The following is a 19,239-nucleotide window of genomic DNA, read 5'->3' as shown; positions in this document are numbered from 1 at the left end:
CAGGCAGCCACCCGCCAGATACACAAGAGTCTGGCACCTGAGTGAACCCAACAAAACCAGAAGAACTGTACCAATATTTTTGAACTACTGAACTGTGAGCAAATAAACAATAGCTGTTTTAAAGGACTAAACTTTGATACCATTCATTATGCAATAAAAGCAAAATGACGTTGTTGCCAAGGTTTGTTCCTTTCTGTTTAGGGAAAGCACCTAAAAATCATGGCATGGTGAATGGGACATAACTGCTCCAGGATTCCAGGGATGAGGAAGGTAGGGAACAGCTTTGGAGGACACACTGTTTATTGCCTCTGCAGAATGCATACTAGATGAGGCCAAAGCACACCAAGCATGTGCACCAAGGATGAATCTACCTCCAACAGCATAGTGGGTCCCTGCACTTGGTCTGGCCACTGTGGCCGATGACAGAGCTGCCATGGACAGATGGAAGCCAGCTGGTTGACCAAATGCTAAGATTGACAGCTCTTAAAAGAATTTTCCTTTTAAATCTATTATTATTGTAAGCACTGTTTCTGTTTTTCCTCAGGTTTTAGCATTTAGGTCTCCAAATGGCTATATCCTTATTTAAGGTCTTTCAAATTCCTATTTTCTCCTATCTTTGGGGGGAAATTCAAGTAATTACGCTTGACTCTTACAATATCAGCTTTTAGTTTTTCTCATCCCACATTTCCCCAACAAAAGTAAGATGGAGTAGGCATCAAACAAATGCTCAAATCCCCAGATGGATAATCTTCTGTCTTGTGTATATTTTCTTTTACTTGAATAAGGATATATGTATTCAGTATTTTACACAGTATTTCTTGTGATTCTCTTCATTTATCGTTTCACTTGATGTCCTGGAGTTGGACAGCATAAATATAGTTAGTATATTTCGATAAACAAAAGATGAAGTGGCTCTTTTCAAAGCCAGTGAATTTGGAGGCAAACATGAGCACTAGGTCCCCTGTCTCTCCAGACTAGCCTCAAGCTACTGTGATTTCTGATCATCACCAAGAACCTCCTCCAAAAAACTACCAAGTGTCTTCTGCAAATCATTGCTATAGACATGGGCAATTTCTTACCTTAGATTTGTGATCTGATGTTAGTGTCTGAATTTTAATTTCTGTTTCTTTCTTCATTTCAAGACAATTGCTTCCCCTGAAAATAGAAAATTGCAAAGTGCATACCAGAAATTAGATATCTTCCAATTCTCTTGAGCTCTATGACAAAGCTTTCTGATGAAGACAATGTATTCATCAAATGTGGGGTGCTATGGCTCATTGGGCAGCATGAGTTTCTCTCGTAATAGATTCATACCTTACAAAATATTATCTGTATCATGATTACTCAATTCAACCACTACACAAAGAGATACTTCAGAACCAACAATTATTTCGTTGTTAAGGTCTGTTGTCAGAGTTTCCATTTTGGTTCCTCTTGTTCTTCAAGCTACTTTTCATTTATTCAATAAAATATTATTAGGAATGAAAACTAGAAAATAGGTCTTCAGCTTTGAAGTGAATCTCTAATTCTTTCATTTTAGTTGTAAAGCCAGACTTTTGTCTTTTAAACATGCCAGTGAGAAAGAAAATAGCATTTCTTGGCATCATTGGGTAATTTTTGCTTCTGAGCCTATTGTGAATAGGAAATACATGCTAGGCAATTGCCCAGCATGCATCACTATTCATTTTAGTGATTTTGGAAAATTTTCTTTTCTATATCGTTGCTGAAACAAGGACAGGTCCTCGGCATCTGTTTCAGCATGTGCACTCTTGTTTGTTATAGCCGGAGTAGAATGCTTCATCGTAGTATTAACTGAGTGTCCCCCTGAGAAAGGCATTACTCTAGAAGTGCAAGGCCTCTCATCCAACTATTCCTTCTCCATGACTGGAACTGAGAATGTTTCTTCTCTGGTCGGTTATTTAGAGAGTTTGAGGCACTGCTGAACCATTTTCCTGTCTTAATTCTAAACAAAATCCCTCAAGTAAATGCAATGATCAGTTTTATTCAGTGGTCTTAACTGTTAGCATAAACAAAGAACTTCTATTATATTAAAAATCAAGGTTGCAAATCCCTCTTCAATATTACCTTATTATTCTCTGTCTATGCAAAATCAATTTACATACCCTTAATTTTCCTAACTTTACTTTATCTCTCTCTCTGCAATTCATCTTCTCCCTGTCTTTTTAAAAACACTGAGCAGAAAACACATGACAGACACTGTAATCATCTCATTAGGCCACAGCTGCAGAGCACTTTAAGGAAGCTCCTTTTGTCCATCTCAGTCATTCCTTTCATGTGAATAGGAAGGGCAAAGAAACCTATTACAGGTTCTTCTTAAGTTGCAATGGCTTCTTAACTTATAATAGGCTGATAAATGCATTATAAGTTGGAAATACTGCTAAGTCAAAAATGCATGGAATCCACCTAACCTACCAATGGCCTAGCAATGCAGTGCTCTGTAGAGGATCAGCTGCATCCCTTCACAGTTCCCTAGTTGACTGGGAGCCAGTTCCCAGCACTGCTAGAGAGTCTAGCTAGTCCAGGAAAAGATACAAACTGAAAATCTGATGTACAGTTTCTACTGGATGCATATTACCTTCGTACCGTTGTAAAGTCAGAAAGTCCTAAGTTGAAATATTTTACAACAAAGATCATTTGTGCTTGTTTTAACAACAGATCCCACTTTTGAAATCTTGAAAGATTAACTAGTTCCTCCTTTTAGGACACTTTAGCCACTTTGCTGTAGTAAAAAGTCTGAGCCATTCTGATACCATGCTCAGTAACAGTGGGAAACTCTTCAGATATAGCTCTCCAGTAGCCAATGTTTGACTTGGAAGTTGACTATTATTGTATTATTGAGACTTCTACAGTTTCAAGTATTTGGAAAATGCTCTGTATGGAAAGCCCCAAAGTGGTGCTGAATTTGGCAGTAAAGGCCCAGGGAGAACTGTGTAGATGAACTGTTTCAGTTTCTTATACACTAGTGTTAAATAGGGCTTTACCTGTTGAGAGGCCTCCAAGACTGCTCAGTAGGCTGCTTAGAGGATAAGTGACCAGGAATAACTTATAATAAATGTTATACTGACTCCACTTAACCTTTAAGCCTAAAAAATAATGAGCAAATATATATTTCATCCATTCTTTGGTTTCCAGAGGCAGGATCATTAATTTATTTCTGTTGAAAACTAGTATCTTTTTAAACTGGAACACTATGTATTACTTGAGTCTGAAATCTTCTGCATAAAGGTTGTGATTTAAAACTGGAGGAAAAATTTCAGTACAGCCATGCACAAGAATAAGCAAACCAATTTTTGAAAAGATGACTTGAGAATAAAAATGAATTTATTCTTGGAGAGTACTATAAAATTGTCAGGAATTTGTTCCTTAAAGATGTTAGGGTCTCTACCTACTTTTCAACATCTTGGTCTAAAATATCACTGAAAGTGAGAAAATAATTTAAAAACAGAATCTAAACTGTTGATATGCTAGCGTCACAGCTCCTCCAAATTTATTATATTCACCTCAATGTGGTCATATAAGCCATGAGATGAGTTGGTGAGCTTTGCCTGACTCAAAATACATACTGAAAACTTTTCAAAGCAACAGGTCATAGGGCCAGAGATATAGCTAAGTGGCACAGAGCCTGCCTGGCAAGTGCAAGGTCCTGTGTTCAATTCCTGGTACAAAAGAAAAAAGCAACAGGTCATGATTTTGTTTCTGAAATACACAGTGCAAACAATGGGAAAACAAAAGGTATACTTTGCATAGTAATGATGTTCTATAATTAGGGCCCAATTTGTCATTTTTCTAGAAAAATATAACTGCAATAAGAATGAAATAACAAAAAATTGAGGCCTGATATCAGGGCAGGTGCATGTAATCACCTACTGTTTACTCCTGAAGGAAATCATACTAGTTTCTTATCATAAAGTTAGGTTTTGGGGGCCAGAAATTCTAACAAACATAATCCATTCTGTTATCTTGAGTGAATGTCAAAAATAAAAAAGACAAATAGAAAAAAATTCTTTTCTACTTTTCTCTGTGGGAGGCTAGAAGATACCAGTGTAAATTAAAAGAAAGAAATTAAAAGCCAGAGGAAATTCACTGAAGGAGGACGAAGTCATGTCAAAAACAATTTCTCAGATAAATAGAATATATGCATAATCTCACAGCATCTTCCCCAAGGTATTTATTAAACATAATGGGAAAGTAGCTAATGTTGCAGTGTAGACATGGTCAGATGCCACCTTAGCCAAGTGGTCCAGACCAGCATTGACCCTCATGAGACACAGTAGCACTGGATACCACCTCCTACCATTGTGCACTGGGAAGAAAGCATCATGGCTTCTGGGGTGAGCTTGTCCAGCACACACAACCTCCCTTTACTCATGAGAAACTACCAGACAAACCAAAGGGAAAATGCCAAATAAGTGAGAAGTACTCTTTCAAAGGGAAAGAGTCATGAAAGTCAAGGAGAGACTGGGGGTCTAATGACTGAAAAACAATGAAAAGAAAATAAATGCATGGTGCAGTTCTAGAGTGGATACCAGAGGAGCCTTAGTGGGAAAGGGTTGAAATCTGAAAAACCATTGCAGTTTAATTAACAAGTATTGTTCCAACGTCAGTTTCTCACTCTGAGCACTACACTATGGTTTTGTGAGATGTTAACATTTAGCAAAGCTGAGTTAAGGGTACAACAACTCTATCTACTAGAGCAGTTTTCCCTTTTCCACAAGGGCTATTTGCTAATGCCAAGCCCCCTAGTGGTTGGCTGAAGCCACAGAGAGTACCGAGCTACCATTTTTCTGAACATGTATATCCACGATGAGGTTTAGTTTATAAATAAGGCACAATAAGATATTAGGTACAACAATAATAAAGTAGAACAGTAACGATATACTGATATAGAAGTTATTTAAAGTTGATGAATTATTTATTTCTACAATTTCCATTTAATTTTTTTGGTACTGTAGTTGACCCTATCTAGTTAACTCAAACCACTAAAAGTGCAACTGCAGGTAAGGTAGAAACATCCGTATTTTTCCAACTTCTCTGTAAGGTTAAAATTATTCAAAATTTCCACCCAATTCTCAGGGTGGAAAAGTATTTTTTCCAACTATTTGTGGCTAAGATATTTTTCAGGATCTCTGCTGAGAAGCTTTCCTAGAATACAGCTAAGGTAACAGATGCTGGTCCTGTTATGATGAAAGTGTATTTAATGAGCAAGTCTCTTATTCTCTAAGTGTAAGGTGAAACGATAAAAACAGAGGCAATACTAAGGCTTCCATAGCTCAAAAGGCAGTTGAATGGTGAGAAAAGACACCATATAAAAAGATGAAAAGAAGGAAACAACCTTACCCCTTCTTCTTCATGGCCTTCTCTAGGATCTTCTCATGAGTCGACTTCTCTTTGTCGTACTGTGCCACAATTTTGTCAACTTGCGTGCAATGTAACTTCTGCATGGTACTGTGTTCCTGTAAGAGAAAAGTCTGCAGTTACAAAGTGGACTTCCGGTGAGGCTGACAAGCTTCACACTGTTAAGATGGTGTCGTTTTCACCAGCTTTCCCAGAGCCTTGGTTGGGAAGGTCAACAAGCAATCAAGTCTGAGAACTATGTGGTCCTCCAGTCTCCCATCTAAGAGGAGAGTTTCCTGTTCCAGGGTGTTCCAAAGAGGAGCCCCCAGTCTCAGTCTCAGGAACATGCCAGCCTCCAAAGGCAGACCTGGTCATGGATGCGCAGTGCCTATCACTTCAAGTTCCTTCTTCTACAAGTGTCTCCAGGTAATTTCTTTGTTCTCCTGTCCCACACACATGGCCTGTGTCCCTTCCACAAACTGGTCCTCTAACCCCCAAGTTTAGCCACCATATTTCTTTTCTTATTAAATACAACTGTCCATTCTGTGAGACATGGTTTCTAAACACCCGGCACATTTTGGGGTGTCTTGAATACCATCACTATTCAATGAATCTACATCACTAGATATTCACTGACTTCTTTATATAGATGTTTTCATGAGTGTGATCATAGTGTTCAGGAGCTCTGGCATTTGGTTTCACAGATTTGAAAAGATCTTGTGATCTGCTTCACTGAATTGCTGAAATGAAGGCTGCAAGGCTTGAAAAATAGTAACTGTTTCTCTGTAAACATGGTATCTTCCTGGACAGTGAGGACGGCATTTGGCCATAGCAAGTGAGTACTAGGAAATCAGGTCTCTTTGGCCACTCAGCCTCTCCAAGATGAAATCAGCACAATCATGAGCACCCACCTCTAAATTTTACTTACTGTGATAGCCTAGTCTCACTTGAAACTTTGAGAATGGGAGAATATTAACTGGGGTAGGTTGATTATTTGGTGTATATAACTACTCTCACAGTGATTTTTTTTTTTTTTTTTTGGTACCGGGAGTCGAACTCAGGACCTTGTGATTGCCAGCCAGGTGCTTATGCCACTGAGCTATATCCCTGGCCCAGTCATATTTCTTTTTTGCTAAATTTTTAAAAAATTGAGTGACTTAATTTAAAGACAATTTTCTCATAAAGTAGATTTGCCTTTAAGCAAATCTAATTCATAAATGTCTTTGGAGGATTTCACGACAAAGGTGGAAGGGATTTTTAACTATAACAAGGTTTCTTTCCTTTCTCTGCTTTACTAGTCAGTTACCACAGGACTCAATGGTCAGCTTGCTCACATGTAACCTCTTCAGAATGCCCTGATGTACCAGGCCTCCCTAGTTCTGTCTCTCACACTAGAGGACTGTGCTGGCTGAGATGGTCCTTGGAACAGGAACTAACAATGGGGTTAAAGGTTGTGATCTCTCTGTGGACTTAGGCTTGGGGAGTTATGTGTAACCAGAAACGCTTAATCTGTCATTGTAATACCCCATACACATAGCTATATTTCCAACGGGTGTGCCTTTGTGTTATAAACACAATTAGTCAGAGCTTCTGTGGTATGGTATTGGGTGAAAGACCTAAGTTTCTCAGTCCCCAGTCTTGGGCAAGTCTATTCACCTTTGTAATTGAGATAATGATACCTATAAGGGGTGATTGAAATAAATGGTTACGTGTTTAAATTAAAAAAAAAAAAAAAAAAAAAAAAACAAAAACCTCACTACAATAAAAGACAAATTGCCAAGAATGATGGGATAAGTGTGCCGGAAACAAGAAAGAGTGTTTTGAAGGGGACTAATGATGATGTGTCTTTTACTATAATAAATTTTATAATTTAAACATTCATTGTATTTTCCAATCATGGCTCATTGGTCAACCATTTACAGCAATTTCTACCACATAAAAACATTACAGTGTGTCCTCATCCATTTGTTCAGTGGATCTGACACCATGTGACTTCTGGCTCTTTCCAAAAGTCAAAATAAGCATGAAAGGCAAACATTCTGAATTAATTTAGGGCATAAAGCAACCATGATAGTGCAACTAAAGACACTCATGGAAAAGGACTTCCAGAACTGCTTCAGAAAGTGGCAAGAATAATGTGATGCGTTTGAAGCAAGGGGAATATTTTGAGGGTGAGTAAAGAAAATGTGTCTTTCATTGTAATGATTTTAAAAATTAAAGATATCTCATATTCTTTTTTCCAAATAAAATGCAAACAAATTGACTCATATTATCCAATACCTACAATGATATACAATCAATGACTTGAGATATGGGATAAGATTCAATTAAATCAGCAAACCTTTCCCTTAAGCCTAATCTGCTGCCCCAGGAGCAGAGTAACACACCAATATACCCTTGACTAAATTTAACAACTGCAGTGTCTTGGCAGGATGGTAGAAACCTATTAAAATGGTCTATTCCTAATCTTTCTAAGATTTAGAAGTCATCATGCTTGGTTAGCATATGTGTTAATTTTCCTAGGCAAATAAATGTAGGCCTTTTTGTGAGACTCATTTAAAACATATTGGAGATCCCATCTCCCTATATATTGCTTACTTTTCTAATAGAGACACTGAAGTCTGGAAAGATTTGTATGTGTTACACAAGACCACTTTAGCTAATGATTGCTTGAGCTGAGACCAGTATCCAAATCTTCTTGCAACTTCGCCATAATTTTTTTATCTATAGTTTATTTGCATATTTATTGGGCATCTACTTTGTACCTGCCCTTGTATCAGGTACTGGTAGGCATGAGTAAAAAGAAAAAAAGGAATTTGCCCTGTCCTTTTAGAACATTAATCCACAGAGTTAAATCCATTATGAACAACTTTATGGTACAATCAGCCTCAGTTCCTTACATTTAACTAAGTTTCATAACTAAGTTAAGTAAGATTCATCTCCATCCTCTGTTTTCCCTCTGCCGCACTAGACTGTTGAAACAATCTTCTCCACCCTAATTTGAATAACATTTGCAAGAGACATAGGAAGATGGGACCTTCAATATGTTTTCAGTGAATCTCACAAAAAGTCCTACATTTATTTGCCTAGGAAAATTAACACAGAAAGCTGGTCCCAAAAAAATTGTCTCTGTGCTTCTCTTTGTACTCAAAACTACCATTGTAATATTACTCAGCTGTAAAGAAAGATAAACTCGAGGCCTTTATATTTAAATGGTCACAACTAGAGACCATACTCATAAGTGAAATAAATCAAACATACATGTGCAAGCACCGCATTGTGTCACTAGTGTAAAACTTGAAAGAGTTAAGTTAAACTCGGAGGTATGATAGACACTGTGAAATGATAGGAAACCACCGAAGAGTAAAGGGCTTCTGGGATGTGGGAAAAGAGAAGGGAAAGAAGGAAAAATTTTGTATGTATGTATATACAGGATAGATAACATGGTTGTTCTTCTATCTGCTATTTCTATGCTGAAAGAAACTGTCAATGAGTCTTTGGTTGACCAGTATTGCATGTCTATATCTGTTTTCATGAGAAGCTACTTTGAAGATATCAATATGTAATACAACCACCATTGTTAATTCCCTACCACTTTGTTTGTAACTCTGTATTGTCTGTATTGTGCTTGTGATACGTTGTAAAATGTTGTATGTCTGTTAATGTTTCCCTCCTTTTATCCTTAAAATAAAAAAAAATAAAAAAAAAAAATAAAAAAAAAAAAAAACTACCATTGTGTGGGAGGCGGTGATCATGGAAATGTTTCAGGGCTACTTGTTTTCAGACATGTCTTCGTTACTTTTCTCTCATTGCTGAGACAAAAATACCCAATGCCCAGAATTAAGAAAGGAAAGGTTTATTTAGCTCATAGTTTGTGGAGGTTTCAATCTATAATCAGCTGGGTGGTACATGGCAGAGGGCAACAGTTCATGGCAAAAGCAACAAGAGCAAAAGGGGGGTGGGCAGAAGCAAGCCTCTTTCCCCCGCCCTTATATTGTAAGCAGGCTATCCCCACCTAGGGGGTGTGTAACACTCATATAACCTCCATGCCCTCCTCTTGCACAGGCTCAGAATGAATACAATGCAAGGACCCTGGCCCCCTGTTCAGTCATTTACTTAACCATCTAAACTTCTCAAGTTGACACAGTGAACAACATTCCAGAGTGGTAGGGGCTTGTCCTTTTCACAACAGGATGTAGAACTGTTGAGTTATTTAGCCAAGCCTTTAAACTCCTCAAGTTGACACAATATATCAACCATAACAAGACACTAATTGTTTTGGAAAGGATCAGAAAGGAACCCTAAATATAGATTGCCTTTCCATAGTCAAGATTCAGCTTCTTCTAGAAGATGAAGGAACTGAGACATGGCTTAATGAAATAGGGAGACACCATCAAAGTAACAGGAACTTTATCATTCAGGTCAAGGGTAGCAAAATTAAATCTGTTGACTTGAAGTCAATCTTAATTGGGACATTTTGGGGGAAGGAAATTAATGTACTGCTTTGAGCAGAATTTGTATGTTTCTCAGCCAAGTTAAGAAAATAAAACAGCTTCTCTGGGGAAAACTGCTACAATTCATTCACGTGATTGAGGTGACTCTGGGTGTGAATTAGCACACCACAGATGGTGCTAAAAAGTCAGAGTAAATCGAATTTGCTCAGCATACAACCTGGAGATTACTGAGAGGCTGACTTTGTGGGCAACTGCTAAATATTTGCCCATTTTCAACTTCCTAACAGAGTTACAGGTCTAATCTTGAGGTCTTAAAGTGAATTACAATTGATGACTTTAGCAACAATCTGGCTATTATCAACTACAGTGCTTGTGTAGCAAAGAGCAAATCTTCTGCCAGTAGCTTCACTGAAATGTAGATCTTAGTAGGTTGCTCAGGCATTTCATTTGATTCATCTGACGTTGACACTGCACACTGGTGGACCAAAGGTTGCATTCCACCCACAGATATAGTCTGTAGGGTAAGTTTTTGGACCTACATAGTATTTCAAGGAGAAACTGAATTACAGGATATTATTAAGAGAGCAAGAAATTCATATAAGATTTATGATTTTGCCAGGCATGGGGTTGTACACCTGTAACTCCCGTTACTCAGCAGGTTGAGGTAGGAGGACCACAAGTTTGGGTGCAGCTTAGCTAACTCAGGGAGACCTTGGGTGTGAGTTGGATGCACCACAAAAACAGATGTAAGATTTTATGATTCTCTTGCATAGACTGTAGCCGGACCATACACTCTGGAGACGCTGGGTCTCACTTGTGTTTGAACAGGAATGACTGGTCCTAACGTTTCTGGAGTATAAATGGCAACATCACTTAGGTACTTCCTGTTCAGTCCCTACAGGCATTTGAACTGTAATTTTTCTTTTACATGTTACTGGGAATATTTACCTAACACTTGGTTTTAGGTATTACTGATTGATTGATTCAATGAATGATTGATTGATTTTGTTCTACAGAACCAACTTTGGACAATTAGGAAAACATTCTCAGTTCTGCACACCAAAGAGTTATGTGCTAAGTTGGGATTGCTGTGGTTCAGTTCTGCTTTGATTTTTGTCTAATTGACATCAGAAAACTCTTACCCAACAGTAAAGAGGATGAATATGATCCAAGCACATCATATACAAATGTGAAACTGTCTGAATAAAGCATATGATTTTGTTCAAGTTAATATGTGCTACAGAATATAATACAATATATATTAAATAAGGTGTTTTTTATGGTGTTGGAGATTGAACCCAGGGCTTCAGCATTGAGGTACATCCACAGCCATTTCAAATTTTTTATTTTGAGACAGTGTCTTGCTAAATCTCTGAATTCCCCAGGCTGCACTCAAACTTTCAATCCTCCTGCCTCAGCGTCCCAGAATGATGGAATTACAGGTATGTTCCACTGCACCTGGCTGAGTTAAATCTCTTTAAACTGAAACACACACACATATCACAAAACATTACCCTAGCTTCTCCTTCACATTGAAGAGATGTTTCTAGAAATTGAGAAACAAGTAGAAATCTGATGCCAGTTGCAGTTAGAGGGTCAAAAGCAACTGAAAGCCATCATTTCTCTCCACTTCAGGCATTTTCACGAGCATCTCGATCACATTTGGGGTCCCAACAGTCATTATCCTGTATTATCTTTGTTCTACTAGCAGCTCCTACGGGTATTTTCACAGCTCCATTTTGCAAATGGCAGAGTCTCATGTTTGGTTCACTAACACCTTCTGCATCCTGTAGCTAATCTTCAAGCTTGGAAATAAGCTCTCTGTTGGGTTATACATTCATTTCTTGTACATGTTTGTAATTCAGGCAGTGTGGAATCATCTGAGGGGTAGGTGTTACATGTACATATGACAGCTTGTCTTTCTTTTATCCCTTTCCTTTTCTTTCCCCTCCCTTCCCCTCTGATCATCTTTTTCATACTTGTTGATAGTATGAAATACTATTTGATACTATTTGTTTTAGCACAAGTTATGGCTTATAATGTTTGCAATGATTTGGGTTATTAGGGTCCCGAACTTGGCATAGCTTTATTCCTCTTATTTCTTCTTCCCACTTCATTGTTCCCTTGAAGCCCAGTTAACGAAAACAACTATGCATTCATTTCTTAAACCACTGGGATTCAGTTTATGGACACTCCACTTCCCTCTGGTCTGAGGAAGAGTAGAATCACTCATCAAGGTTGATCTGTGTAAGAGATAAGCTCTCCCTACAGTCACTGATCTAGACTAAGTATAGGTCCCTGCTCTTAGTTAATGAGTGCCAAGGTGGGCCATAGATATAGTAGTTGGAAAGGTATAGACTAGAGCCCCTTATTTCCTCAGGAGATAATTCTATAGCCAAGCTTTGGGGGCAGCAGACCTTAACTTCATGTTAGGTAGCTTCAACATTATTACAAAAGAGTTGCAGATTATCTTTCACAGAAAGCTTGGGAGATTTGATTCTGGTACTGCTTGACAACAGGGTTAAGTCTCTGTTTTCTTAAGCAGATCTGATTTATATCTCGCAGGCAATTAATAAGAGTTCCAGTAAGGGGTGAGAGCTAGTAGAGAGTGATAGATAGTGTTTGCAAAGAAACGTTTCTAAAAACAAAGCGTACCTAGGAGAGAAGCTTACTTAAGATGTATTTCATGGATCTTATCTGGAGATTGTAACTAAATCTCAGCTAGACACAAGAATATGCATTTTTACAAAGCTTCTGGTTCTTGACCCAAAAATCATACCCTGATAAAGCAGTCCAGAAAGAAGCCAACATACTTGTGCCCTGACAGCTTCCTGATTGCATTTAAAAATCTGTTACTGAGACCATCAAGATGGTGCATGCAAAGAAAAACTAGTGTGGGAATACCCATAGTATATTGGTTCGAGGCCTACATTCTTGAGTGAGACTGAATTTAACAACAAAGTGATTAAGGGCTGGGGATATAGCTCAGCGGTGCAGAGCATGCCTGGCAAGTGCAAGGTCCTGAGTTTGATTCCTGGTACCAAAAACAAACAAACAAACAAAAAACAAAGTGATTTAGTCAAGTTGTATTTCTCTCAAGCATACATGATCTCATCTGTCCAATGGGTGACTGACTCTCTGCAAAAGTGGTCACTATTATCTCTCTCTCTCTGTTTACCCTACTCTGCAATGTGGGCAGAAAAGTTGGTGTTAAATTAAACACGATCAAATGGAGATCAGGTGCCCTGTGTGCCCTGCAGGAACAGATTCAATGCATCCTTCCACTGTCCTTCATGAGAACTTACTTTTTCTGTGTTAGGGACAAGCATGTTGGCCGAGCTGGCCTCAGTACATGTAGACAAGGAAGTTCTCCTATATATTCATCATTTTAGATGAGATAGTGGTAACTACTAAGAAAATATCATAGACTAAAATTTGTAGACTGTAGACAGAAAGATCTAATTATTAGAAAAAAAATATTTCTAAAGCCCTTGGTCAATTAAAGTAGAACAAAAGCTTTTTAAAAATCAAAGTAGACAATGTTCTAGGTAGTAAAGGATATGAGTGTTAGAAGCAGGCAAGTAAGGTTGGTAGCCAGCATTGAACCAGTTATATTACTTAGGCAAGGGACTTCCTTTTCTCTAAATTTCATGTTTTTTTCTTTTTCTTTAACTAGAATGTGGAGGGTGTTCAAGGACATTCTGAGGATTTGAAAATGTATATAAAATACGTGACACAAAAGTGCCCCTAAATAAATGTTAGCTTCATTAGTCGTAGTGGTTTTGTATAAAAGACTCTAGAATTCAGACTTTATAAATTATACTTAGCATTTAGGGAAATTTAAAATCTTCTTTTACTGCCTATAATAACATGAGGGTTTCAAAAAACTCAAGGTTATTTTCTAAAAATGAGAGAAACTTGGATTTGTTCAGGTGCATGAGATTTACAGGTTAGTGAATGATGTAAATAGTTACCTGCTAACCAAGGAGAAGAAAATGAATGGAATGAAGCGCAACTCATCCGAGGTAGAGGGGACGCAGTCTATTATGTCACTTCTGAACTGCCTCATGGAAAAGTAATTTCCCATCTTTGCCATTTTTCTCATTAGCAGACATGCCTGTCACCTGACATGAGTCAGTCTAGCCTCTGACTGAAAGGGAGCGAACAGACAACTCTACGTAAGATTGAGAAAATGGTGGCACATTCTTCCCCAGTAACTCCAAAGTAGACGAGGAATTTCCTTAACATGCCATGTGCTGTCCCCGCAGTCCATCCAGTGAGGGGGGACTTGTTTACTCAGTGAAGGACCCAGCATTCTACACAGAATGCTGCAGTAAGGGTATGGGTTCTGGACTCTCATGATTTTGGTTCAAGTACCAAGCTTTGCCGCTCCTTAATTCTGGGACATTAAATTGCTTAACTTCATTACTCCTTAATGTGTTCATATGCAAAATGGGGACTGCAGTAGAATTCACCTTACAGGGCAAAGAGTATTAAATGGAAGAATGCACATAAAGTGCTGAGCATGGCTTCTGGAAAATATGGAGCATGCAAAAATTCTAGCTGTTGCTGTTGTTTTTATTACTGGTCGCAGTATATTTCCTGGTTATGCCTCAAGGAAATATTAAATGAGGACAAAAATGTGTGTTTCCAACTTATTTAAAGGTCACTGAAGGCCTGTTCAATGACAGAGATCCAATTTAAATGTGAGGGCAATCTGTTACATAATGCTGTGGCACATGGCCAGCAACTCCACTCTCAGTAATTAAAGTCCCTTAAATTGCTCTCTACCATATTCCTTTCTCCCTCTCTTTTGGTTGCATTTCTGTATTCCAGCTTATTGCAAATAAGTAACAAAGTTGAAATCCTTACTTTAAGTATCTCTATCTCCAATGGATTCGTGCTTATAATAATCTGAAGCATTTTCCTATTGGGAAATGAAAGGAATCCTGTTACATGAATAATTACTCATGAAACTTAGGAGCAATCTTTAACATGACTTCTGAATCACAAATGTGCTGAACCATCAATTGTGTCATACAGGGAACATTAATAGGCCACAATTAAACTGAACTTCTCAGGGAAGCACAAATTGTTAAAGGGCGATATGCTTCCAGGCTGTGGTGTGTGAGATTCGTGTCAGTGTAAAGAAGTGTCCTTTCAACTAAGACATGGGATTTCTCTTGTTCTCACTGCCCTTCATGGAAGACCACAGAGATAAGCCTTCCAGCAGCAGTAGAAGCCATTGCCACACATCTGAAGAAGGAAAAAGAGATGCTACATTTCCTTCCTTTCCCTGTGAGGATGGACTAGATAGAAGGCTCCTGTTTGAGTGCTGAAAAGTTTTTCACCTATTGGAGAATTCCTGAGGCCATGTACTACTGTTCTCCTAATACTGCAACTAGTTCTAAAAATTTTTCTCAGTCACTGTCAGGAAGACTTCTTATGATAAAAGGAAAAAAAATATTTCAGCAGTAGGCTACAAAGCAGGGTTTACATAACCCTGGGAAGGGACCAGCAGTTCAGACTGTGAGCTGCTCTTCAATAGTTATGCTATTGCCCAATATTTTATATTAAGTCATACTACTGGTGGAAAAATTTTTAAATGGGTGAAGTTTTATTCTGCTTCTGAAACAACTGTTAGAAATGGTGATGACCGATCCCGAATGCATTCTATACTTTAGTTCATTGCTAACGAGTTAAAATGAAGGTACTGCTGTGCATGCGGCTAGGAGTAGTTTCTAAGTAGGGTTTGGGCTATGAATGATTCATCTGTACACAGCTCAAAAAGGGAGCAGTAGATTTTCAACAGAGGCCTGAAAGCAAATCTTGAATGAGCCAATAAAATGAAGCATCCATACACACAGGACACTACCTTCGCATGCTTCTTCTTTAAAGAATTGAGCTCTTTCTGTTGTTTCTTTAAATGCTTTAAGTAAGCCTGTGGGAGGAAAAAGCAGAAAAAGGATCAGAAATAAGTTTTGCTTTGTTTTTGTAGTCAGAATGATTCCACTTGGTGAGAAACAAAAGCGCATTGGTTTTACCAGTATGCATTGTATAAGAGCTTTTGCAAAATGTCCAAGCAAGTTTACCTTCATTTGCTTTAAATCTTCTATCCTCACTTGAGGGATAAGTTCAATACCTTAAAAAAAGTCACAGAAAAGTCACTGTATACATGAAAACTGAAAGAATAACTGATCACCTAACATCCACTGTTTTGAAATCTTACCTAAAAACTTTGATGCAGTCTTAGTGTAATGTTATGCGTATAAACACCTTACATTCTATTATAAAACTTTAACTAGACCATTGAAATGCTTGAGGTTTTAGGTTCCCTACCAGCAAAGCCTGAGCAAGATATTCACGTGAGTATGAGTTATGGAGGGCACACACTCAGGAGAGATCTCTGAGGGACAGAGGTAAGCAGGACAGGGCATAAGGAAAGGGTAGGCTCTAGCTGAAATCCAGTCACAGCCTGATCCTATGGGTTCTTTAATCTAAATGCATTCAAGAGTCCTCTACCTGGATTTGAGGAGCCTGGGCTGTTGTCACTTATGTGAGTTAGTTGAGAGCAAAGTTTTAGCAAAGCTTCCAGGCATTTCCAGGCAAGGGAATCCCACGGCCTCAGGACAATTTGCTGGAGAAGGAACAGCTATAATTCACAATCAGCCAACACTTTTACCAGCTGGGACCTGGACTAAGGGATCCCATGAAAGGGATTTGATCAACCACAATAGAATTGAGTACAATGACTTTTATCTCTGCTTTTCAACACATATCAATCAACTAACTCCTAACACCCTTGCTAACTTAGTCATCACAGAACAATTGTTTTAAACCTTCTTCTACCAAAATGAACTCCATTAGCACTGGAGCAAAATGCTGTTGAGTGCACCATGCCTTTGATACACAGGGAATGATGACATCAGACCATGGCAGAACAGGATGCTGCCATGAGAACCTAGAGCAATATACTAGTCATCCTGCAATCTGAATCAGGCTAGGCCAGGCATCATCATGGCAACCACAGCAGCCAAAGCATCCCTAACAAGTTCTGTTAGCAGATTTTCATATTAGGCACACAAAAAGAATGTGCATTCTGTTCTCTAATTGATTTCCATTAGAATCCCAAAGGCCAGGTATGATGCATTCGAGAAACACCAGCCTCAAGCCTCAGACTCTTGTGTTCCAGTTTGAGCCATTTTAATAAGATTTGCACATCCACTGCGAGGGTGGGAAGGCTGCAGAGGGGGAGTTTTGGCCCAGAGAAATGAGTCATGCAATCTGTAATGTTTTAGGATGGGGAGGGATGAGAACACTGGTTCCTTTGCCTGATCTTTTGAATCTCATGTCACCAGCTACCTCCCTGCTTTAAGGCAGACCATGAGTGAAAGCCAGCATACAGCAAGGGACTGAATTCTGGCTTGGCTAAGAGTTCCCTGTCTAGGTCTCAGGTCTCCTGTCTGTAAAATGAACACACAGGACCTGGTGGGCAGGGAAACTCCTTCAGAGATGGAGCAAATACTAAGCTTGATCCTGACTGATGAGACTTTGGCATTTGGGTTTTTTGTTTTATTTCATTTTAGTCTTGGCTCAACTAAAACATGATGAGTAGGAACTTGCTCAAACATACAGCTCCTTTGGAAATATTTTGCACTGTCAGAGAAAGATACAAATTTCTTGCAAACATTTTGACTCCCACAGGCTTTAAATTAGAAAAGATATCCACATTCTGCAGAACAAGGATTGATGCTTGCTCAGCTCCATGTATGTGTCTGGAGTAGCCTAACCAATAAAACTTTTGATGATAATGAAAATGCCTTCTGGGTGAGGTGTCAGTGGACAGCCACCAGCTACATATGGCTCTCACACACCTAATGAGACTAAGGAACTCAAGGTTTAATCTGAAAGCTTCATTTATCACATACATTGAAAAAGCCACATGCGGCTCTAGGCGGCTGTCTTATGTGAGGCAATTCTATAGGATTCCCTGATAGGCTGAGCAGCACATTTTGGGGTTTAAAGATTCTGGCCAACTGAAGTTTCACTACATAAAGTTTTGTTCCGTGTAAGTACCATGTGCTAACTGATTGTGCTGCTGGAGCTCAAAGCTTTTGTTCTCATCAACATCGTTCTCTAAAAATCACTTGTGTTCCTTCAGGCTCTAATTCAGAAACTAACTTGGAGCTGAGTTTTCTTCATCTGTTGTCCCCAGTACACAGTGCAGTCACTGCGTGTCTAGGAGACGCACTGAAGAAATTTCCAACTTCTCACCTTCAGAGATGTCTGCAGCAAGAGCCGTCCACTCCGCCCACACACCAAGTCTCTCCCCACCAGCACTTCCGCAGAGCCCTGTCTCACTGCCCTCTCCTTGTATCTTCCTTCTGTTTCTCTTCAGTGTTTTCTACAGATATGCTACTTACTGTTCCCCCAAACATATTTTATGTCGTAAGTCACCACATTTTCCTAGCCAGATTTCCAGCTTTAGTATCCACGTGAATACTTCTGTAGTCGTAACTTCTCTGGATGAGCTCCTTCTCAAAACTAATTCTTATTATACACATCTCATCTCTTTTCCATCTTCTTCCATTTATTTTACCTAAGCATTCTTATCCACCCCCAACTGTCCCTCTTTCCTCCTGTATACCTAGCACAGATTTGCTGTCCTATGTTTCTGCCAGATGTATCAATGACAGCTTGAACTCTAAGATGTCCAGGACCAGATCCATCTTCTTTACCAAAGCAGTTCCTTCTCTCAACTCCTGTCCTTCCCTCACCACCCATCCCTGGGGCCTTACCTTGATGTCTCTGAGGTAGCCCTGAGCCTTTGTCTCCCCACACCCCTACCCAACTTAACAGCTTATTTCTAATCTTCCTTCCCTTTCTTCTTTCCTGTTGACTACTTCCAGCTTCCCAGACCCTTCTTGTCACAGTTATTCATCTATCAACCCCTTGCTTCCTAAGAAAGGAGGCTGCTAGCTCACTGCTAGACACAGTTCTGAGGCACACTGAGGATGAGGAATGGTCTCACCTGCAAGGACCTCTGCCCTGGCTAACACTCTATAACTGTGACGCAGTAAATGCGATAATAGAAGCATGAATACCATCATTGTCAGTGGCCCTTAGCATCCCCTCTTCTGCCAGACTGAACTCATCTTCTCAAAACTCTTCAGTGATAGCTCCTCCCTATCACCTTCTTGGGTTCACTTCTGAATCCTTTCTCAACCAGGGCTGGGTGCAGAATTAGATGCACTCAATGAGCCTTTCTGGTCCTCTCCCTACACCTAAGTGCTTGTCATGATGCTTCCTCCTCAGAAGCTTTCCTGGGCTTCTACATGTCTCTCTTCCTTGTCAGGTCAGGCCTGTGTGTCAAGGCCCAGATCAATTAGAATGTTACCATCAAGTTTTCTTCTTTTTTTTTTTTTTTTTT

At 39.1% G+C, this 19,239-nt stretch overlaps 1 protein-coding gene across 6 annotated transcripts in view; it reads right to left on the bottom strand.

Annotated features, from left to right (window-relative positions):
- The window catches only part of Plcb4 (phospholipase C, beta 4), a 353,965-nt gene that overhangs the window by 12,784 nt on the left and 321,942 nt on the right, over positions 1-19,239 (bottom strand). For all 6 annotated transcript variants that reach the window (XM_013512270.1, XM_013512271.1, XM_005380865.2 and 3 more), the window contains 4 exons: positions 15,902-15,951; positions 15,685-15,750; positions 5,359-5,474; positions 1,080-1,155 (listed from right to left, as the gene is read on the bottom strand). In XM_013512270.1, coding sequence (XP_013367724.1) covers positions 1,080-1,155; positions 5,359-5,474; positions 15,685-15,750; positions 15,902-15,951 — 308 coding nt within the window. The remainder of the gene's footprint in view (positions 1-1,079; positions 1,156-5,358; positions 5,475-15,684; positions 15,751-15,901; positions 15,952-19,239) is intronic.

The sequence above is a fragment of the Chinchilla lanigera genome, unplaced genomic scaffold, assembly GCF_000276665.1.
Source record: "Chinchilla lanigera isolate Chin_1 unplaced genomic scaffold, ChiLan1.0 scaffold00014, whole genome shotgun sequence".
In the NCBI taxonomy this organism is placed as follows: Eukaryota; Metazoa; Chordata; class Mammalia; order Rodentia; family Chinchillidae; genus Chinchilla; species Chinchilla lanigera.
The sequence above is the reverse complement of the archived record's forward strand: the minus strand, read 5'-3'. Positions and strand labels throughout refer to the sequence as shown.